General features: G+C 41.7%; 6 protein-coding genes across 6 annotated transcripts; 3 read left to right on the forward strand and 3 right to left on the reverse strand.

Annotated features, from left to right (window-relative positions):
• Nucleotides 1-2,479: 2,479 nt before the first annotated feature.
• ACHE_20423S (uncharacterized protein) lies at nt 2,480-3,055 on the forward strand (the record flags this gene model as incomplete). Its single annotated transcript, XM_043284724.1, has 2 exons — nt 2,480-2,500; nt 2,696-3,055. The coding sequence occupies 2 exons, from the start codon at nt 2,480-2,482 to the stop codon at nt 3,053-3,055; spliced, it is 381 nt and encodes a 126-aa protein (XP_043133487.1).
• Nucleotides 3,056-12,422: 9,367 nt separating this feature from the next.
• On the reverse strand, nt 12,423-13,199 carry ACHE_20424A (uncharacterized protein; the record flags this gene model as incomplete). Its single annotated transcript, XM_043284725.1, has 1 exon — nt 12,423-13,199. One exon carries the CDS (start codon nt 13,197-13,199, stop codon nt 12,423-12,425), a length of 777 nt encoding a protein of 258 aa, XP_043133488.1.
• Nucleotides 13,200-18,152: 4,953 nt separating this feature from the next.
• MRI1 (S-methyl-5-thioribose-1-phosphate isomerase) lies at nt 18,153-19,348 on the reverse strand (the record flags this gene model as incomplete). Its single annotated transcript, XM_043284726.1, has 2 exons — nt 18,153-18,768; nt 18,822-19,348. The coding sequence occupies 2 exons, from the start codon at nt 19,346-19,348 to the stop codon at nt 18,153-18,155; spliced, it is 1,143 nt and encodes a 380-aa protein (XP_043133489.1).
• Nucleotides 19,349-20,073: 725 nt separating this feature from the next.
• Nucleotides 20,074-20,435, reverse strand: LSM6 (U4/U6-U5 snRNP complex subunit LSM6; the record flags this gene model as incomplete). Its single annotated transcript, XM_043284727.1, has 3 exons — nt 20,074-20,096; nt 20,149-20,262; nt 20,330-20,435. The coding sequence occupies 3 exons, from the start codon at nt 20,433-20,435 to the stop codon at nt 20,074-20,076; spliced, it is 243 nt and encodes an 80-aa protein (XP_043133490.1).
• Nucleotides 20,436-20,672: 237 nt separating this feature from the next.
• Nucleotides 20,673-21,887, forward strand: ACHE_20427S (small ubiquitin-related modifier domain-containing protein; the record flags this gene model as incomplete). The annotated part of the gene is made up of 1 exon (XM_043284728.1): nt 20,673-21,887. The coding sequence occupies one exon, from the start codon at nt 20,673-20,675 to the stop codon at nt 21,885-21,887; it is 1,215 nt and encodes a 404-aa protein (XP_043133491.1).
• A 359-nt stretch (nt 21,888-22,246) lies between these two features.
• On the forward strand, nt 22,247-22,746 carry ACHE_20428S (RNA methylation protein TRM112; the record flags this gene model as incomplete). The annotated part of the gene is made up of 3 exons (XM_043284729.1): nt 22,247-22,432; nt 22,497-22,686; nt 22,742-22,746. 3 exons carry the CDS (start codon nt 22,247-22,249, stop codon nt 22,744-22,746), a joined length of 381 nt encoding a protein of 126 aa, XP_043133492.1.
• Nucleotides 22,747-23,171: the final 425 nt, after the last annotated feature.

Genomic DNA, 23,171 nt, shown 5'->3' on the forward strand with positions numbered 1-23,171 from the left:
TATTATGAAAGTTCTATCATCATCTTCATGCACTGGTAACAACTTATCTACCCTTTGAAGACTCAAATGACATTATAATTTTTTATTCTTAGGCATGATATTGAATTTTGGTTAGATATCACTCAGGATTATTGCCAAATCTGGCAATGATGAATATTTTATATAATGTTTCATTTCTCTCTGATAACACATAATGCAAGTACTTCCTTCAGTTAACCATTCATCCTCACTCATTGTATATTAGCCTTAGTGATTCTTTACATTATCCTAGCAAAGGATCTATAGAGGTAACTCTAGACAGAACCGTAATTATGGCTCACCTGGTTAAAAAGGTAGAATGGCTGAGCCATCTGATTTCTAATATGCTACTCAGCCATGACATCAAGTAGTTTTTTAATGCTGACTTGATTTTCTTCTTATTATGGAAGTGGATTAGCAAAGAGAATTTTAATAGAAACTCAGATGGTTTTGCTTATTTGGCATTGACTTATTTACTACTTTAAAATGTTGTAGTATTTGATAGTTAATCTAGCGTTGAATAGCTCTACTCTTTGTTATAAGTTCTTAGACTACATTCTTTTAACGTATTTTTTAAGGGAGGTGATACAGACACACCCCTCTCGCTACAGGCACACCCCTTGTTGGCTACCGGCACACCGTCTAGCTGTTTTTAGTAAATTGTGGGTCATATGTGTTGATAAGATTAGGTAAAACAATTAGGATATCATCATAAAAAAAGACATCACATCTGCCCCTCTTGGCTACCCACAGCTGCATACCAGTGAGCTAAATATGGTAAATAGTACTTGTCAAAAACCACTCCAAGCACTCCTTGCTGAGTACTTGAGTGATGATGAGGATCCTTGCCCACCATATTCCCTAGTCCCTACCTCCACCGCCAGCTGATGCTATCAATGAGTTCACAAAGCACCATGGCTATGCCGTAACAACCAAAAGTTCCAAGCGCCATGAAGGGGATGGCCAAATCAAAGCACACTACCTCCATTGCAAATGCAGTGGTGTATATAAGAAAAACATTGCTGATAATGACTGATTCGATGAGAAAATAACCCACTGTGAGAATTGCCCTTTTCATGCAACACTCAGTTGAGACAGGCAGACAGACAAATGTCATTTGAGATTAAGGTAGACCTGGACATGGGTACCCATTTGGGTACAGGTCTCGTACCCATACCCAAGTTCCGTTTACCCTTGGGTAAATTTACCCATACCCAGGTACGTTTATACCCAAGTCTGCCCAATTTTCCCGCGTAAAAATCCTTAGTCACTAGCGTGTATTTTTCTCTGTAATCCCGTCGCAGCGTCAACGATTATCATACAGTCTATCAATCTCTCTCTTCCTTACCTACCATCTATAATATTACAAGAAGAGAGCTATTATATGATAGCCTACAGCATAAATTAGGTGGGCATTAATTCAAAGCATTTCCAATCAGTAGAAGTCAGTTGATTTAGAAAGTGGTCTTTTCATTGCATATTCAGATAGAATATATATTTTCTACACTATGGATAGCACCACCATACTTCTTAAAGCTCATTATAAACTTGATTTATCTTGAAAAAATATAAGAAAATTCTGTCAGTGTCGAGGATCATAGTAGTAGTTATATAATTTGTAAATGTGACGATTGCGTTCAATATGAAATTTATTGGTGAACTATCTGGTGAAATACTAGCATGAGGAAAGAAGAAAAGAACGCTGTGGCTGCCAGTGTTGAGCTATTTAATGTGCGAGTGGCTCTGGCCCTAAAACAGAACAAAGAAATCAACACAAAGGAATCAAACATGTCATGTGACTTAGCGAGCACTCATGCTCCGTGACAGTAAATAACCTGCTGAATACAAATTTTACATGTTATATCTTATACGAAAACAGTATATACAGCGCCTGAACGGGTTGAATATTGTTTTAAAATACTCAGGAATTGGGCCCGCTCCCCTGGGGAGGCCCAAGATATTATATTTCCACGGGTGAGCCCACCGATATCTAATTGGATATCTAGTATGCAGCTCCATAGGAAAAAGCAACTACTTTGCCCAAGTACACTCAGCAACACTTCCACAGAGAAGGCCTTTGATATATTCTACTGTAATAGAGCCTTCCACCGGTAATCTGTCCTATCCCTTTCAATCTGGTGTTTTTATCTAATGTCTCAGCAATCAGATCCCTTTCTTTCCTCCCAACTTGGGAGTGAGGATAACCCTCTATTCACACCAACAACACCCTCCGAAAGCCAGACTTGCAGTAATCTAGAGCTTCATCTGCCTCCTCCAGTCCCATCATCACAATGACGTTCGACCGATCGCAAGAAAGCATGGGCTATCTTTGATGAAACGGATAAGAAAGCATTTCTTGATTGGTGATTCACAACGCAGTTTGGGTCAACTAAGGATATACAACGACAGATTAAATGGGATGGAAAGAAGCTAAACACAGAGCTTTGGTCTGATTTTAGCCATGTGGCCCGTTACCGGACAGGTGAGCCCAAGGTTATGTGTAATTCCTATGGGAATACCGTGAATCATCCAAACTATCGATCAACGGGCACGAGCACCATCAAAAAGCACCAAGCTTCATGGGAAGCGGCCAAATATTCAGCAGCTACTACAGAATGCAGTATTTCTTTTATCTATCCTATATTAAAGATATATACTGATCCATCCTACTTTATAGGCCGGTCGCCCATCCTCTGAACCCTTTTCTCATGATCGATGGCTCCAGCAGCTAGTGACTACAATTACCACCCTACGGCTCAAGTTCGATATTGAAGAGAAGGAGCTGGCATTTATACGAGATTATGCAAAAACAGATGGGATTGCTGCACTACAGGAAGCTAAAGTCCAACAGTCTAGTATTGATTCTGCTGATCTTATTAGTGATGATGAGGAAGATGAGATAGATGATGTGAGTCAGCCCACAGTGCTTCTTGGAGAGGATAGCACTGCTTCGAAGAGACAGAGTAGTGTTTTATCTGAAGATTCTGCAAGTGAAGATGAATCACTTCTCCCACAGGTGCTTGCAAAGGCCTCGTAGGTCTCAAAAGAGACCAAAGAGATTTGATGACTTTGAATTGATATAGTACCGCTTTATTTATGGCATTTTTCCAGTAATGAATATGAATTTTCTTCAGAAATCAGTCTATCGAAGGAAATATTATTATGAACTTATAAATATGAAGTCACCTGGGTAATATTCGGGACTACTGGTTTGTAGATTACTAGTTTAATTACTTAAAAAACCAGTACTGTTACATAAATTTTGCAAGTCACGGGATTACTATAATTAGTAAAATGTTGGGTATTTGGGTAAATTCTTGGGGATACCCAGATGGGTCTACCCAAGGACAATGTCCAGGCCTATTTATGATGCTTATCTGCCCAGTGTGACGGCCTGGTCACGTTGGTTGCTTATCACGTGAGGTGTGGTTGTTTGCTTTGTTGCTTTGTTGATAAATATGGCGTTACCTCCTTTCTTCCTTCCTCATGTTGATTATTCTCGTCGATAGCTACCTAGGTAGAACCCATGAGTTGGACGTTCCATTATCCTAGTAGAGCGCCGTGACACCCAGACAGCAGAACACTGATAATCACTAAGCTCCATAACCAGAAAAAGGTGATCTCTGAGCACTGTACTGGTTTGACTTTGCGTACACAGGGTATCCCATGTATTCATGTGATTAAAAGATATGTTGATCAACAGCGTTCATTGAAAACTGAGGATTTCCACCAGCAATAGCACCTTTATATCCCAGAAATCATGCCTGTGCCAAATCCCTGTGAAATGATCCTTGAACCACGTATTGTTGACTCTGTTTGAGGCAGGCCTTCAAGGCGTGTTAAATCAGCCAAACATCAACACCAGCATCGACCAATCCAATCACAGGCAGTGAATGAGAATCATCAGAATTTGAGCGTGTACTGGCCTGTGAGCAGCCAAGGCATGGCCATAGACGACCACAGAAGGATGCAGTGGCACCTGAGCCATCTCGGGCAAATCCAGAATCATCTTGGGCAGACTCTCCAGAATCTGTGCTTGTACTGGAATCACCTCCTATGTCGCCAGTGCCAGGAAGTGCCATGCTTGATGGTGTATGCAGCTCATCACCTGACATATTGGCTGCTGCACCAGTTAGAACCTCGCAAAGTCGTCACAGAATTAGATGTGTTGGCAGGAGTGACGAAAACTACCGGTATTATTGATTCGAGGTGTATTCAGGAAGGGAGTAATGAAGGCTTTTACTTCTTTAAATGTTAGTGTATATAGTCAATCATGACAGTAAGATAAATCTCAGTTCAAATATGCTACAGAAATATCACATGAGAAGACCCCACAAAATTTATCTCGTTGGAAATCACATTTATTCTATATATAGGCAAACATATCTGAAATATTAAGAATAGATTTCATATCTTCTTAGTATCCAATTATATAATTTTTTTTTTCTTGATATAAATTGAAAGATCATTAGTCATTGATGAATGGAATATTATTGATGTGGTAATTATTTGGTTATAGTATGTAAGATCAGAAATGAATCCAAGAAATTGATAAATACATAGTTATGATAAAACCTCATCCTTTGTCGCTTATTATATACACTTTTCATTCAAAAGGGAAATTATATCCATTTCAATGATATAAATATTCCTAATTATTACTCTTCAACAACTGGAATCTAAACATTCTCATATCAAGGGTTTGGCAGATTTTGAATAGTCATAGTAATATACTCTATATAAAATGGCATTAAATCTTATTACTTGTTAGGACTGGTAATGGTAAAAAGCCATTGCTTCATTTCAAATTTGCAAAATCAAACTTTATATTTATGTAATCGTGTCTTTCTCGAAATATAGAGGAAAATTTTTATAACAAGCTTTCAAATATTATAATCATACTCTAATAATGAAGAACCCCGCATGATAAGGATTCAATAATGTTCTTTGCCAGGATTATTTAACTTTAAAAGAGAATATTGTTGTTGGGATAAATAAGGATACGTTTATAAAAGTCACCAATTGATTATAACAAAAGATCAGTTAGAAAATATTTGAGTTCCATAGCTGGAATGGTTCCTAATTCGCGTTTGGCAGTATTTATCCTAATTTCGCTAAAGCAATATGGATTGTAGGCCGCTTATATGCCTTTTTTGATGATGCATGCTCATTAGATACTCATATATCCATTTAAAAAGTTATCTCTATAAATTATATGAATGAATAAATCATGACTAGAAATAGACATCTGCCTTATTAATCTTTTTAAGACCACGTAACCTCTTATTTTTGAATTTATTATCTATAGAACTCTGAGAGATAGATAATATTATTACCGAAAGGAGACTACATCATTTTTTTTTTTTTTTTTGCAATTATTGGCATTATGAACGTAATTTGCGTTAAGTATGACCTAACTACAAAATCGTTTACTAGATGTCTTTAGTGTCACTCTAGCCTTGTCAAATATATTCTTAAAACTGACAGACGCTATAATAATTTTAAAGTTTTCATATATCTACTGTGTCTACGGCAATGGATTCAAAAAGCAATTTTTCGCTCATTCAATTTTTTATAGATATAAAATCAGTGAGACATAAGGATCAAGCTAAGAATCAATTGTAATAATTCATGCATAACAGAAATCTGCTTCTGATATAAAAGAAAATAGGGGATTTGTCAATAACTTGCAGGATCTAACGTCCCACAAGCGGGCCGCGCATCTTCGTATTGCATACTAAATGACCCTTTTTTTTAATACAGATAAATACAGCTGTAATCTATGATACCTGAAGAAATACATACTTAGATATACCAGCTTAATTTATGCAAGTATACTACTCAAGAATGATTTCTCTAGCAGTCCAATGTCCCATAGAACTGTTTTTTTGGCTATATCAAGATTACGAAAAGGGCCGTAGTATGCAATACAAAGGTGCGCGACCCGCTTGTGGGTTACGTTAATAACGTATCCGGTAAGCGAGTCGGCCACGCAAGCGAGTCGGCCACACCTGTATTGCATATAAAATGGCAATTTTTAAGACCCCAGTATCTTAACAACAACATGTCAAGAGCACCTAAAATCTAGAAAATAGAATTATATGATGGTACATATACAGATACTAAGCCTAGGACCTCGCAGAACTTTTGATTCCTTATATTACAGAGAACAGGCTTCAAATACAGTTGTATTTAAAAATATACTGTTTTTCAGGCCATAGAAAAAGAAATAAAAATTCTGAAAAATAATACAGACCTTCTGTGGTGTGTATATAGTAGGCCGTTTGTATTATCAGCAGCATAAATAGGAATATGGGCTGAGATTTTGTGGTCTCAAAAAGTGCCATTTTATATGCAATACAAATGTGGCCGACTCGCTTGCGTGGCCGACTCGCTTACCGGATACGTTATAACGTAATCGGACACCGAGCTGCGCGGGACACCGAGCTGCGCGGTCGGAAGCCGCTTCTCCTGAATATGATCCCATATACTACTTTTCTACTGCCATATTCATCATGACTGAAATACCGAAGGAAAAACGTCTAGAATTGGCCATTGAGGCTTTTCATAAAGGCCAATTCCCATCAAAAACGGCCTGTGCAAAAGCCTTTGATGTGCCTCCAAGGACCCTCATGACTCGCCTCGATGGGACTGTCTCTCGCCAACATACAATTGCAAATTGTCGCAAGCTATCAAATACTGAAGAAGAATCCCTTAAAAACTGGATTCTAGACATGGATAAACGTGGTCTACCCCTTCAAGTATCAAATGTACGCCATCTTGCTCAGCTTTTATTATCCGCGCGGTCTAAGCCATCAAAAGACATCTCTATCAGCGAGAAATGGGTCTCCCGATTTATTCAACGCCATCCTGAGCTCAAATCCAAATATACCCGCCAATATGACTATCAGCGTGCCAAATGTGAAGATCCGGAGCTTATAAAAGGCTGGTTTAATCGTGTTCAAGAGACTATCCTGAGATACGGCATTGCAGAGCAGGATATATACAATATGGATGAAACTGGCTTTCAAATGGGTGTGGCATCAACTGCAAAGGTTATTTGTGGATCAGAGACAAGAGATAGCCATGCCAAATCTATCCAGCCTGGAAATCGCGAGTGGATTACCATAATAATTGCCATAAACGCCTCTGGACATGCTCTACCTCCGCAAATCATTATGGCTGGGAAAAAGCATCAATCTCAGTGGTATTCAGCTATTCCAAAGGAATATAGAATCAGCTTGAGCGATAATGGCTGGACTAATGATATTCTGGGATTTGAATGGCTTCAGGAGATGTTTGAGAAGCATACTGCTTCTCAGACAGCTGGCAGATATCGTCTTTTAATTCTTGACGGCCATAGCAGTCATGCCACTGCTAGTTTTGATCAATTCTGCACTGAGAGAAGGATTATTCCGTTATATATGCCTCCTCATTCATCTCATCTACTTCGACCGCTTGATATAAGCTGTTTTGCGCCACTCAAGCATTATTACGGCCAGAAAGTCAGAGAGATGGCAGAAAACAACATCCATGCCATTGATAAACAAGACTTCATATCTATCTACTCCAGCATCCATGGCCGTGCATTCTCTAAGGCCAATATATTGAGTGCATTTGCAGCTGCTGGTCTTATTCCTTTTAAACCAGAGAGAGTTCTTGCAAAACTCAACATCAAGACACCGACACCACCTTCTTCCTCATCCAGCAACCAATCCTTTTATTTAGGAAGAACACCAGTCAATCTCTATCAGTTGAATCAACAGAAAAAGCAGATTCAAGAACTTCAAAGCCAATCCCTATCTTCAGTTGTTGCAGAGCAGATGCTTGAAAAGTTTATAAAGAGCACAGAAGTCGCAATGCAGGATGCTATTCTATTAAGACAGGGATTCCATCAGCTCCACACGTCAAATAAGCATCAGAAAGGGAAGAAGAATATGACACGAGCCTTTATTCAAGATGGAGGTAGTCTAACTGGCTCTGAAGGTCAGCAAAGGTTGATTGAGAGGGAGGCGATATGTTATGATCTACGGGGCAGTGTAGATCAGCCTGTCAACCAGGTAAGGATAACGATATTGGAAAGGAAGCAGTATAGTGAGATTGTTACAAGACTGAATCTTGTCGGATGAAGCTACATACAGTGCACGCCTTTTAACTCCTGTTCCTCTGGACAACCCCGCTGCGGGGTATCTGATCTATCACATATGCCTCTCGAGAGTCTCGATAGGGGACCTCGATAGGGCCCCATGGTCCCAATATCCTAACAATTATCCCCCTCCTAATGGCGGCCGTCCTCGGGCGCCGTAAGATAGGCCGGCGTTTCTGGCCAGTCTACATTGCCTGGTGTTCTCGGAAGATCTGACAGTACTCTGGTGTCCCTCGTTCTATCTTCTCTTGATTGTCTTTCGGAACTTTCTGATCGCTTCAGGCGCATTCGCCATATTGTCGTGGGGAACCCATTGGTTATATTCAGATGGCCAATCCTTCCATTTAACTAAGAAGTAGAGGTCGCCGTCGAACCGCCTTTCTCCTTTTACCTCTTCGACTTCCCATTCACCATCATCTTCCAGCTGCGGCATAGGCATCTGTTCCACACTGTTTTGATCGCGATTCGTCCAGGGCTCTAGAAGTGAGACATGGAAAACATTATGGATACGGGCATATTGATTCGGGAGGGCAAGGCGATAGGCTTGTTGTCCAATTCGATCTAGCACCCGGAAGGGCCCAATAAATCGTGGGGCTAGTTTTCGTGCAGGCTTTTTCAACTTCAGGTTCTTTGTTGAGAGGAGAACCAAGTCTCCGCGCTGGAATTCCATTGGCTTATGTCGACTGTTATAGTATTTCGCCTGGGCTTCAGTGGTGTTTTGCCAGTGTTTCTCCAGTTTCTGTCGCAATTCCCCTAATTTTTGTATTCGTGCAGTGGCTGCTGGCACCTCTCCTGAAGGCGCATCGTCCTCGATGCGTATGTGAAAGTCCGGTGAATACCCCAATAGGGCTTGGAAAGGCGACATACCGGTTGTTGCATTTTTTGCGTTGTTGCAGGCAAATTCAGCTGTTCGGAGGAGTGATGGCCAATTTAGCTGTTCAGTATCCACAAAACAGCGAAGGTAGTGCTCAAGTGTCTGGTTCATCCGTTCTGTTTGGCCATCTGTTTGGGGGTGAAACGCTGTTGACAGCCTCAATTTGACATGGGACAGGTAGCAGAGGCTGGACCAGAAGCTGCTGGTAAAGATTGGTCCTCGGTCAGAGACAATCCCGTCCGGCGGCCCATATTTTAGCTCCACATGTGTGTGAAACAATTCAGCAAGCATAGCTGCATTGATTGTTGATGGCACAGCGAACAGAAGGCACATTTTCGAATATCGGTCAACAATCACCAGAATTGCATCAACCATTTGATCGCCCACTAATACCGGTGGTAAGCCTGTTATAAAGTCCATTGACAATTCAGCAAAAGGTCGATGAGGGATTGGCAGTGATTCGATTTTGCCGTAGGGTCGATGCCTTGGTGCTGTGGTGCCTTGACACACAGCACAACTCATGACATATTCTTTCACATCTTCATGCAATCGGAGCCAGTGAAATTTGCGTTTTAGCAGGTCAGTTGTTCGTGTTTGGCCAAAATGGCCTGCCAGGGGATCATCGTGGTATAACTCCAAAAGTTTTTGACGCAGGTTCTCTGCTGCAGGAATGTACAATCGACCCCGAAACACAACTAGACCATCAGTGTTTATATGCCAGTCATTGAATCCTCGTTGACCCTCTTCAATACCAGCCTTCAGGCGTTGGGTCTCTGGATCTTCGGCCTGGGTCCGTTGGATTTCCAATAACAAATTGTCACTTACTTTTAACTCATATATATGTGCCCTCTCTGAGGCGCTCACATTATCTAACCCATACTGAGAGATTGGCCTGTTGCGGCGCAAATCATCCCAGACAGCCCAGTCAGCTGATTCTGCAGCGATCCATTCACCTCGTGGGTGCCCGGGATCATCTCCACCATGGGAGTGCTGAGGTGGGTGTTCCCCCCGGGCAGTTCCGTCGCCCCTGGCCTCAAACTGGGATTTCAGACTGATCAGGTCTGACACACACAAAGATTGTACCATGGTGCTCCGCTGGCCAGGCGGGCCCAATTCACTAGCAAGTCGCTGCTGTAATGGAGATAACACATCTGGATCTAGGGCGTCCCCTATCTCCTTGGAATAACCTTTTCGAGAAAGACCATCTGCAGGGTTCATTTTCCCTGGGCGATGTTTGATCACAAAGTCAAAAGGTGTTAAGAATAGGCACCACCGAGCTTGTCGCCCGTTGAGCTTCCGTTGACGCATAAATGCCTGCAGATTAGAATGATCTGAAAGAACCTCAATAGGATGCATACTCCCTTCTAGGTAGTGGCGCCAGTGTTTGAAAGAGTGGACAATTGCAAATAACTCCTGGTCAGGTGTACCATAATTTATCTCTGTCTCAGTGAATTTCCGGGACCAACATGCAACTGGGTGATAAACATTGTTGTTGTCTGGTTGTGAGAGAATTCCGCCCATTCCATATTTCGACGCGTCGGGTTCTAGGCGAATCGGTTTCTGAGGATCAAAATATCGAAGCAGAGGTGCTGTTTGGAAGGCAGCAAGTAGACGGCGGAATGCTAGTCTTTCAGCAAGGGATAAGCAGACTGCTCCAGGTTTCCGGCCATTCTTGCTTCCTTTCAGGAGGGAGGTAAGAGGTAAAGCAAGAAGGGAGAAATTTCGGATGAAACGACGATAGAAGTTGCAGAATCCAAGGAAAACCTGAATATCATGATAGCTTCCAGGGAGTTCCCAGGATGTAATAGCTTCAATACGCCGAAGGTCCATTGAGATGCCTTTTTGAGAGATGATATATCCCAGGAATTCAACCTCCTCTTGGAAGAAGCTGCACTTGCTAGGTTTTGCAAACAGTTCTGCTTGGCGCATGCGCTCAAGGACCTGGTACAGGTGCTGTGTATGTGATTCTCGGTCTGCTGAAAAACCAGGATATCGTCTAGATACGCCACGCAAAAGACATCAAGAAGGCCACGAAGCGCTATGTGGATGTAGTTTTGGAAGGTAGCTGGTGCATTGGTCAATCCAAACGGCATAACAGTATATTCAAAATGGCCATAACGAGTCCGGAATGCTGTTTTCCATTCATCCCCTTCCTTGATTCGGATTCGGTAATAGGCATCTTGAACATCAATCTTGCTAAAGTATTTGGAACCAGATAATCGGTCAAGGATTTCTGAAATGAGAGGTAGAGGGTATCGGTTTTTGACTGAAACTTTGTTAAGGCCCCGGTAGTCCACACAGAGACGCAGGCTACCATCTTTCTTGGGGACAAAAAGGATAGGGGCCCCTGCAGGGCTCTTTGATGGGCGAATTCGCCCGTTGGCAATGTTTTCATCGAGATACCGCCGGAGTTCAGCTAACTCAGTCTGTGAGAGAGGGTAAATGGGCCCATATGGTGGGGTTTCACCGTCTTTTAAATCGATTGCATGGTCGGTGGATTTCTGAGAGGGTAGGATCTTCGAACGTTCTGCAGAGAAAACATCATGGAACTTCTCTAATTCTGCTGGTAATTTGTCGAGGTTCGGTGAGGATTCATTTGTGTCTGTGGGTAGCCAGATGTCCTCAGGCATTTTTACCACAGCGAATACATGTGTGAGATTTCGGCATGTTTTAACGAACTTGTGAGGTTTCTGGTGTGAGATGGTTGATACTTCAAACCACCACTGTCGATTCCATGCTGAGAGGTAAATGTGATGGTCCTCAAGTGTCGTCATTGATAGAAGGACTGGGCTCCCACTTGACCGTGGGTCTCGATCGATAGCAACACAATGCCTTTCAAATGCGCGTGTAGTCCCCCGCGAATCAGTAGCAGTAATAGGGACTTTCCAGACACCATAGGTTGGCACCTTAGATCGGTTAACAGCGTCAAGAATAGGCGCAGTGAGTTTAGCTGGCTGTAGCCGATGTTGGAGTACAAATTGGTGGCTAATGATGTCGACTTCGGCGCAGCTATCTAGATCTGCATGTGTTTCGATGGTGTTTTGAATAGTAACTGGGATGTGGAAGCGAACAGTTGTCCCTACTTGAGAGTGATGAGCCGAAGGCGTAGGGTCTACTTCGACTCTTCCCCGTTTCCCATTTCTGACTGAATATTCTGGTTATTCAGGACTGATTGAATCTTTGTCTTCTTGGGGCACCTGGATGCAAGGTGATCGGTGGCGTCACAAATATAGCAGTGGTAAGGCTTGCCGTCTGGGCCAGTAGGTTGTTTCCACTTAGTTTTGAGATAAGGAGCTGAATATTTGTATCTGCGACGTTTGGGGTCATCTTGCTCTTGGCCACTAGTTGTGGTAGATTCGGTCCAGTTTCGTTTGCGACTTGGTTTTAGGAGGTTCCAATAGTGGGTGGCAAGGGAGACCATCTCCTCTCGTCCTTCAGGCAGCTTAATGTGATGTTCTCGAATATATTTCTTGAGGTTGCCCTGGAGTTTAGCGAAAAGGAGAGTGCACGTTCCTTTTCTGCTTGTCGAGGGAAATGTTGTTCTAGGGTGTCAAGGTAGGCATGGAACTCTCTAGGGTCCTGATTGGGGAGCTGGCAGGTCCTTTCGATTTGGTCCATTATATCAGCCTGGAGGGTGGTTGTATTCCGAATGAGGCTAAGTGTCCATTCTTCGAAGTATGCCCATGAATCTTCAATGTTTTGGCGCTCCTCAATAGATTTCTCTTCCACATGTCGATACCATCTATGCCGACAGGTGTGATCAAGGAAGTTGAGGGCGGCTAGGATTTTCTTCCCATCTGTTCGGTATTTTCGGGGGGCACCCCGAAAGGTGTAGCGGAGGTCGAGGAGCCAATCCTGGCGTCTTTGTAGGTTGAAATTCAGCGTGAAGGTTGAGATATTCTTGATCTTTAGCTCTTCAGTGTGACTCTCTGGTGGGTGGTTGCCTGGGTGGTCCCGGTTCACTACTGAACCTATTTCGGAAGGGTTGATAACCTCTGCTTCTAGGCGGGCAAGGTTTTCGCGGGCGACGCGGAGCTCCTCAAGCTTGGCGATTCGGTTGTGTATTGCTTGCAGGTCGGTGTCGATTTGCTCAGGTGTTATAGTGTCTTGTGAGGACAGTGTTGTTTCCTCAGCGATAGTTCTTGGGCGACCTCTCGGCATCGTCTTCCCTTAGGTGGTTGAAAAGAGAAGATTCAGAATTGTTATGATCTACGGGGCAGTGTAGATCAGCCTGTCAACCAGGTAAGGATAACGATATTGGAAAGGAAGCAGTATAGTGAGATTGTTACAAGACTGAATCTTGTCGGATGAAGCTACATACAGTGCACGCCTTTTAACTCCTGTTCCTCTGGACAACCCCGCTGCGGGGTATCTGATCTATCACATATGCCTCTCGAGAGTCTCGATAGGGGACCTCGATAGGGCCCCATGGTCCCAATATCCTAACACGATACAAGAGCCATCAAGAAGGCCACGGCGGCCAGCACGATGCAGCAACTGCAATGAAGAAGGCCATAATAGGTTAAAATGTCCTGCTAAATAGTAGTAAATTTAATAGATCGAATACAGTTCAATGTGGCATTTATTTAACTAGGTTGATGAAATAATTCGTATAGAAGAGTTAGTTACTCGCCGCCGCTGCGCAGCTCGGTGTCCCGCGCAGCTCGGTGTCCGATTACGTTATTTCTTAGTTATTAGTAATCCATTATGGAAGTATGTTTCTTTCTTAGAGAAGTTGCAGATGGACTTAAAAAATGAATAATGGAGTTCAGCGTTTTTAACTTAATCAATTCTGTATTATAGGCATGATTTACATCGTCCGACTGAATGCCAGGTACATTACAAAGTTATATTTACTGGACAAAATTATAGACTGTAGCTGAAGTCGCAAAAGGCTTTAAAAATATAACTCGTTCACATAATTCAGCGTTCAAAAACTTAGGGCAAATATGATTAGTGTATTGCTTATAAAATATGGATGCCACTATAAAGATTGGTTATCTTTTGAGTCCCTAATTATAGTCCTATTTGGGACAAGCATGCTGACCAGCCCCAAGCGATCTACTATGCCCGCCCGCGGGCATAGTGTGGGCGGACCACACTGAGATGTGAATAACATATGCTAGCCGCGCGGTTTCTGCGACCACAAAATATTTTCAAATATTTCCTTCTTTTCGTACAAAATGCTTCTAACCAAGAAATCCCGCATTAAGATGCCCATTTCTGCATATAAAATCAAAAATCGAATGAAAAACGGCTTCTGCAATATTTGGACTGTCTGAGACTGTCTTTCGCGAGGCGGCTCTTTGGTATCAAGTCATGCGCCTGAAACCCACGCAAATGGCCATGAATTGACAGAGATTAAAGAAAAAAGCTTGATCAAGTGACTGCTAGATGCAGATAACCGGGGCTTTTCAGTCAGATTAGACTTCTTGTATCAAATTGCAAGATTTTACCTCAGAACACCTACTGCAACCCTTGGTCAACTGGGCATCTAAAGAAATCGTGAATTGGTTACAATTGTGGATTGTATTGGATCCAGAGGTTGTCATATTCGAATTATGATCATTCCGAAAGGAAAGAACAACAACCTACTTGGTATAAGAATTAGCCCTTCAAAAGAATGGCGAATCGCAACCAGTCCAAACGGTTGGATCACTGATATAATACGCCTTCGCTGGCTTAAGGAGGTATCTGAACCATACATATTCTAAACGTTCAACTGGTGCAAAGCGGTTGGTTTTTCTTGAAGGTCATAGTAGTCATTTGACTGCAGATTTTTATATTTTTTTTTAGAGAGAATGAGATCATCCGTCTTTGCATGCCTGCACGTATATCATATCTTCAGTCGCTGGATGTTGGTATCTTTGGGCCGCTTAAACCGTGCATATGGGAAGTTAGTTGAGATGATGGTTGTCGGCAACAATCGTATTGACAAACAATATTTCTTATCCCTCTATCCAAATGTGCATGAGACAGTCTTCATGAGGAAAATATATACGGTGGCTTTACTGGAGCAAGGCTTTAGACCACCGAATGAAGAGCGGTTCCTTGCAAAGATAACCTTTCCACTTCATACACCAACACCACCACCATCATTAGTAGAGAGCTCAGTCTCCTCTACTTTCCAAACATCTCAAAGCTCTCACCAGCTGGATCACAAACTCCACAGCCTTACAGAGAAGTCTTAACAAGAAGAGACAGCTATCTAGTAGCGCAACATCTCATCTTTAGACCTGGACATGGGTACCGGGTACAGGTCTCATACCATACCCAAGTTTCATTTCCATACACGAGGCTACATTTATATCCAAATCTACAGAAATTTCCTGCATAAAAATGCTTAGCCACTACTGACTATTTTTCTCTGTTCGTATCCCTTCAATGATTCTCATACAATCTATCTCTCTCTTTTTCACTTACCATCTAAAATATTACAAAAAATCAATATATTATACGATAATCTACAGTGCAAATTAGATGTATGTTAATTTCAAAGTATTTCCGATCAATAAAGTAATTTAAAAAGTATTCTTTTTGCTCTGTATTCAGTCAGAAATATATATTTTCTACCTCATCGGTTAATACCACTATACTTCGTTGAATGTTCTCATTTATCTAAAAAGCCGACAAAATTCTATCAGCTTGTAGTATTGATATGATGTACAGATACTCTGCTAAATACGACTTTTACATATTACGTCTTATAATAAAGCAGTATATAGAGGGCTCGAACGGATTGAATAGATTACTAGCTTTATTACCTAGAAAACCACTACAGTCGCATAAATTATGAAGTCACGGGGAATACTAAATAAAAACCCATCATTGAAATCCATAAAGATACAATGAATATAAAACTGAAAAATAATGTGGCCTTGCTATTAAACAAATAGTATAATGCAGTAGAAAGTTCTAGACTTGTACCTAAAAGACATCATATCTTCTTGGTCTGGATTGATTTATATAAAAATTTCTTGATCTATATTGGTTTTGATATCTTCATTTTTGTCAATCTTTAATTGAAGTAATGCTACTTCTGGCTATAGCTATATTGATCTTAAGCAACTAATTATTTTAGTTTCATTATTAAGTCTTGTTTGTCTAGCTAGGCCTTTTGAATCATTTTCCTTTTTTCTTTCAAATTTTTTCTTGATATTATTCCACTTCTCTACGCTTCTAATTACAACGTTCAACATTGTATTGATAGTTCACAAGAGCTGATCAGTTCTTTTCAAAAATTGCTTTAATACGACTTTTTTTTCTATTAATTAAAGGCAATAAAATTGTTTTCTTCAGGCTTTTAAAAACATGGTCACTAAGCTTAGTACACCTAAAATGGTTATTATTTTGTAATCTAATGTCTTCATTAGTGTGTGTGATGCTACAACATGCCTTTCTCTTCACTATTACTCCCTTTTTGCTCTGCATAATCCTTTTGACTGAATTAGAATAGAGCTTCAGCTCTACGATGACTTAGCAAAAAGAGTTTGTGTTGTCTATTTTAGTGTCAGTAAAATGAGAAAAATAAGGAAATTGGAAGAGAAGTAACAGTGGTAAAATGATTCTGAATATAGAGTGCGATAATATAATTATAATGCAAAATTTTCATTTCAACACTATTGAACATGCCTGGGCCAAGTTGAAGGAGCGTATACATATGCTCTATCCAGACCTTGAAGTATTTAATGGGACCAAAGACCAATTGAAAGAGCAGAATTATAAGGCCATGGAGGATGCATGGGAGAGTTCAAGACAGGAATTTTTTTTGGATAGGTTTGTAAGGTCTATGGAGAACCATGTCAATGCAGGTTTAGAGGCGAAGGGGTGGTGTACACATTACTAATATAATTTTCATTGTAATTGTTTAATTCATATGCCAATTACCTATCTCTTGTTTAATTATCTAGTAAAGATATTGATGTTTGGTTGTTTTATGTGGAAAAGAACTGTTCTGGTGATTATATATATTTTCCTGATCGCGGAGAATTACGTAGATTTTTGTCCAGAATTATATAATAGTTGTACGTAGATGATAATATTCATATTTTTTAAATACAAATTTATTCACAGTCGCTTATTTTCACTGTTGATGAAATGCTCATTGTCTATCAATGGGGTTGACCGAAATAACATCTATATAGTGGTAACTATAATCCTCTAATTCAATTTTCAAGATAACGAATAATTATTCCTTTTGTTTAGTATAGTGCTATTCATCTCAGACCGTTATCAAAAGGAATATCGGATAGCCAATTGTACTAATTTATATCGAGTCAATGTTCTAGATTCAAATGAGGCAATTTATTTTAGCTTAATATTTCCCCTTAAAAAAACCACAGTATCTTGAATGATCTCAGGATGGATCGTTTGAATGCTAAATTATATTCAATATGCTATATTCTATATATATTAGTTATTTGAATTGTGCTGTTAATCTCAAAAATCCCTGTTGGTTATGAATTTAAACAGCATGGAACTATGCCATCAAATCTGAAATATAACGAAGAAAAAGAAATAAGGTAAGAATTCTCAGAAATTGTGCAACTTTTACAGTTTGTACATCCCTCCCCCCCAAAAAAAAGGGAAGAATGGATGTTAAAATCCAGTAACTCGTAAATTTTTGGTGCCATGTAAAAAGCCCCATAGATAAAACCTGGCGTAACGGTTCCGGGTGGGGTATAACTGGTCGCTTTGACTAATTACCCTGTATGTGATTATTCAAATGATACTACAACCACTACCACACTACTGATTCAGATATCAATAGCCACCAAACATGCCACAGGACAGTAGTGATAATAACAATACATACATCCCTGCTGAAACTGCCCAAGTGAGTGCAATTTTTCGGAAAAAAAATGTTAGGACCTTTTTATAACCCCAATTGACAGGCATTCAAAGACATTGCTGAGTATCCCACCCATGTGAACCCAAATAAATATTGAATCTGGAATCTGACTTCAAGGGAAGTGGCGAAAAAACAGCTATTGCGCTAGAAAATCAGCTGTGCAGCCTGGAGGGCAGAATCGATGATCTTCTCGCAGCATTCGAGAAACCAAAAGAGAATGAGGTCGATGATAGCCAAGTCGAATCCCCGAAGCATCAGGGGAATCAGGGGAATAAACGGTCCAAGTGAAAATGTCCGCTAGGATCCTTTTCTGCAACACCGACTTCTGTGATTATACCATCAATGAGTGTTGCAGGCGTGATATCAAATGCTGGATTCCAGACGTTGATTCCCTTTGCTGCGATGTTTATAGTTTCCAAGGATAGGCCTCCAGTAGCATCATCTTTTTGGCTGGGACCTTTGATCCTTGTTACCTCAGAAGCAGGACGCTCTTCAATGATGACTTCATTGCCTGATTTAGTAGCCAGGTCGATTGTAGTGAGTGGTGCAGCAACAAGGAATTTGACACCGTGATATCTTGCCAAGACTGCTAAGCCATATGTTCCTATTTTGTTTGCAGTATCCCCATTGGCTGCCACCCTGTCTGCTCCCACTACAATCGCATTCACGTCGGCATCTGTCCGCGCGAGTAGAGCAGCTGCCATTGAATCGGTGATCAAAGTAGCAGGGAGACCGTCGTGGACTAACTCGAAAGCCGTCAAACGGGAACCCTGATTGTATGGTCGAGTCTCTGTACAATACGCATGGCGCAGCCCATTGTTTGAGGCGAGAGAACGAATTACACCCAGTGCTGTTCCATAACCAGAAGTCGCAAGGGAACTAACCAAAGTGATGATTAGATGACTGTGACATTGATGAATTGCATAACATACCCTGTATTGCAATGTGTGAGAATAGAAGTTTTAGAAGCGCCCGACTTGAGGGCATTTGCAAGGATCCACTGAGCCCCGTTCTGCCCAATTCTTTTGTTATCCTCCACATCTTTGACCATCATATTTTCAGCTGCGCGGATAAAGACAGTGGCGATATCATGGCCAGCTGATCCTGCTGTATTCGCACGTTCGGTCACCAATGCCTCAAGCTTATAAGCAGCATCGCTGAGATTGACAGCAGTTGGTCTACTGGTGACGAGATAATGTAATTTTTCCACAATAAAGACTCGAACCTCTTCTGCAACAGCCGACAGCTTTTTGTTGGTGGTAAGCTGGTGAAGTTCAGATGCAAGTGCAAGTGCAGCCACAATGGCAATGGCAGGTGCACCCCTCACTCGCATTTCTTTTATTGCATGCCAGCCCTCCTCGGCTGTTCGTATAGGTATGTACTCCTCGACAAAAGGGAGTTTTAATTGATCAATTATGGTGAGATCACCATCAACATATCGGATTGCTTGTAGCGTCATTCTGGATGCAGTCTTGAAAGATGTGTCAGCAACTCAAATAGGTCTATTGAGGATGTAGGGTTTTTACCAGAATACAATGGCAGAGTAAACTAGGCTCTGGAGTTTATCGATTGCGCTCTTTGGGGTGTTGTGATTTACGCTTATTATTATTTGAGGAAAACTCGGAGGGGTACGGAAATACTATGGATTACACGTGGGGCTATATCGGAGTATTGTGATACATGCATTCTACTCGTACGTGAACAAACCACTACATTATTAGGTTCGGCATAGAGAGAGTTCAATAACGTGTATGTGGCCAACACTTTCAGCAACTGGATAGACATTATAGCTGAACAAGAGCATTAATATCCTTCCCAAGTCTATGATGCGGAAACTTATCGACTCAGCCATAAAACTCATTATAATTGGAAGACAAGACCCTACCTACCATAATTCGGTCCATTTAAGGGGCACGCTCGGGCACACTCTTACCAAGTCTATTCGGACATACACTTACATATCCGGGTTGATAATGCTTAGAAGAGAAAGGTATCCGCAATAAAGAGCTTGTGCTTCTCGGGGTTATTATTGACTTGGATCCTCCCTTCTCTCCTTTTCCCGTCCTTGTCTCCGTTATGGGTGTTGCACTATGAGCTGCCGGTGGCATAAACCTTTATGCAGGTATCATGTATGCTCCGTCGATGACTCGAATGGTAATGGAGCCCCAGATAAGCACGTGGTATTCATTGCGCGGAAATGTAAAGAACTGCAATTCACCCATTAGATTCGCAATTTCCAAGAGGGTAGTACGGGCAAACCATTGTTTCCGCGGACAAAAGCATCACCAAAACTTTTTCTCAAAGCCCCGTTCACATATTCCTCGGTTTTTTCTAAAGCAATGTTCATGTAACCATCCACTGATTGGAGTTCGCCTGAAGAAACAACGTTAGAATCCAGATATACAATCGGTTCAACACAGATGCTCAAGTGGGAAAGAACCTTTGTAGACAACCCCAGAATTCAGTTTCACAGTTACTGGTGCTCCAATGATTTCACTAAGGAATGCTGATGGGTCCTTGCCATCCGATGGCGCACCGTTCTCCATTTTCAGTCGACTTTGCAGGATGATGTCAAAAGCTGCTAAAGAAAGGCGATAAAGTTGCTGGGCAGTATTCTGTACTACTGTATGCTAGTGGTGGAGATACCGCCGACGATTAGATAAATCAAAGACGCGCCATGATTTGTCCACTCCACACTTGCTCATCTCCTCGCTCATTTTACATCAGTACTCCATAAGTTATGATACTTTCTGTTTGACATCTGAAGGAACAATAATCACGCTATGCGATCTTTTTTCAGGAGGCCGTCTTGGGCAAAAAGGGGAATTGAGGATTCGACCCCCGATTTCTATCGACGCTCGGAGCACACTTATGCTGATATTATCGCCGCAACAAAGGAAGCACGGGAAAGATCGACCATTGAATTCGCCAATAACGATCAAGTGGCTGATGGCAAGGCATCTAAGAATCGTCCAACCCAAAATCAGGTTGGTGTAGGGGAGGGTACACCATCAGACAAGCTCTCTGGGGTAATAAGCGACCAGAACTGTTCTATTGGGCTAGGTCCTGGTTCTCACTGTGTTTTACAAGAGGAAAAAGAGCTCAGTTCGCATGGGGCGCAGCGAATGAGATCCGCTGATAAAAGTGACACTGTTCACAATCATAATACATCTGCGCCTGACCGTGGACCTGTAGCAGATATTCAGTCAATTGGCCGGCATTGCAGTCATTCTTCCGGCCTTGCTCCGTGTATGCACGAGGGAACGAATAATGCTTCTGATGATGAATCTGCCTCGGAAGGCATTCCACGTGATAATAACCAAACCAAATACAAAGCAACCGGGCATGACAAGAGCATTCAAGATGATGTGGTCGTCCAAATACTTATAACATCAGAGATTGAAAACACGAAGCCATTAATTGTCCACCGAAAAGCGTCTCAATCATTGAGAGAGGTCCGCTTGGCATGGTGCAAGCGCCAAGGATTACCTGAAGATATGCAATTATCTGTATTCTTGACGTGGAAGGGCCGACGATTGTTCGATGTGACGACATGTAAAAGTTTGGGGATCAACAATGTCAAAGATAATTTTGATGGATTTTCGGATTTTCACTACTCATCAGTTGATGACGGCCGGCACATTCATATGGAAGCAGTTACGGATGATTCTTTCACTTTTAAACAGAGACAGCAACGATCGCCAGCATTATCTGCAACGGAATCTCAAGCTGGGCCAAATCCTCGTGCATTTGGAAGTCACGGGCGAGATGTGCTGATGAAGATAATTTTGAGGTGTCCCGAGCTCGATGACTTTGGGGCTAAAGTCAGTCAAAAGAGTCCAGTATCCCAAATCATCTCTGCTTTTAAGGACGCACGGAGAATACCTGCTCAGAAGTGTGTTCATCTTCTATTTGACGGTGATCAACTTGATCCCAATGCCTGCCTCTTGGATTATGACATTGCGGATCAAGACATGGTGGATGTCTTGATCAGATAATAGTCATCATCATTCAGGATAATAGTGTTGAATTACGGAGTGCATGGAATTCCCAATAACTTCTCATAGTCCTGGGTGTAATTCTTTTTTTTTTGGAAACACGAAAGATTTCAGTACAGTGAAATTGCAGGGAATTGGAATAAATATATATATATATATATGTACGTATTTATGATACGTTTTCACTTGCCCTATAGTACGAGTGCAGACATCCCAGTAACCAAATAGATTGAAAGTCCACCTTTTTTGGGGGGGGAGAGATGTGGGGTGGAAAGGAACCAAGCATTACAAACCAACCATTAACACAACCCTCCCCCCAACTTGTCCTGGCCGTTTCCTCCGGCAAATCACTTGGAGCAATGAAAGTAGTTACTGTCAATTTTATGACCTGTGCTGTCAAGGGTTGCAAAGCATCACCGGCATCCTTTCCACTTCATTTCCATGATGCCGAACTTGAACTCCAGGAGCTAGATTTCCAGGCAGAATTCATACAGAACATTGTTCCTAGGCTTGATTGGAATGGACTGCAGGTAACTGCCAATGAGGTAACTTTTGAGATGTTCTGTGCGATCACTGGTATTGCACTTCGTACTGATGATGCTTCTATAGCTTGGTTTCCCTAAGATTCCAGACACAAAGCCAGATGGTGACGCTTTGAATGATGAGCAGACCCTAAGGGACCTGCACAGACTACTTCTGGAGACCCAGGTCATGGAAGGGAAATTGAAATGTGGGAACTGTGGACATGAGTATATGATCAAGGAAGGAATTGCAAATTTTCTTCTCCCCAGTCATTTGGGTTTGTGAACCTCAATTAATTGCACATGCTTTGATCGTTTGCTAACCTTCTGCAGTTTGAGGATCTTCAAGTAGACGATCTATGAACGTTTTACAGGCATGCGCAGCAAATTAAATATAACGCCTGTTGGCTGAACAAGAGGTCTGAGAAAGAATAATGGCCGGATAATGTGCAGAAGGGGATACTAAACGAGGAATGAGTTATGCAAGCGCATGCACCCAGAGTCCCTTAAGCTCTTTTATCTCCACCTGACATGGTGACGGTTATTCTCTAGTATATGGTACATGGTTGTCATAGCTATCTCGCATATCAAACACACAGAAGCATTGCCAGGAATTGGGGGGGGGAAATTGAAAAGATAGGATATTCCAGGCCCTGAATTGCATAAATTTTCCCAGGCTTCAACCAAAACGCCTCAAGACCAATTCTGTGATAAAGACCCTTTATCAATGCGCCGTGTAGAAAAAGAAGGCAATGAGTAGGAA

The sequence above is a fragment of the Aspergillus chevalieri genome, chromosome 2 (genome assembly GCF_016861735.1).
Source record: "Aspergillus chevalieri M1 DNA, chromosome 2, nearly complete sequence".
NCBI classification, from domain to species: Eukaryota; Fungi; Ascomycota; class Eurotiomycetes; order Eurotiales; family Aspergillaceae; genus Aspergillus; species Aspergillus chevalieri.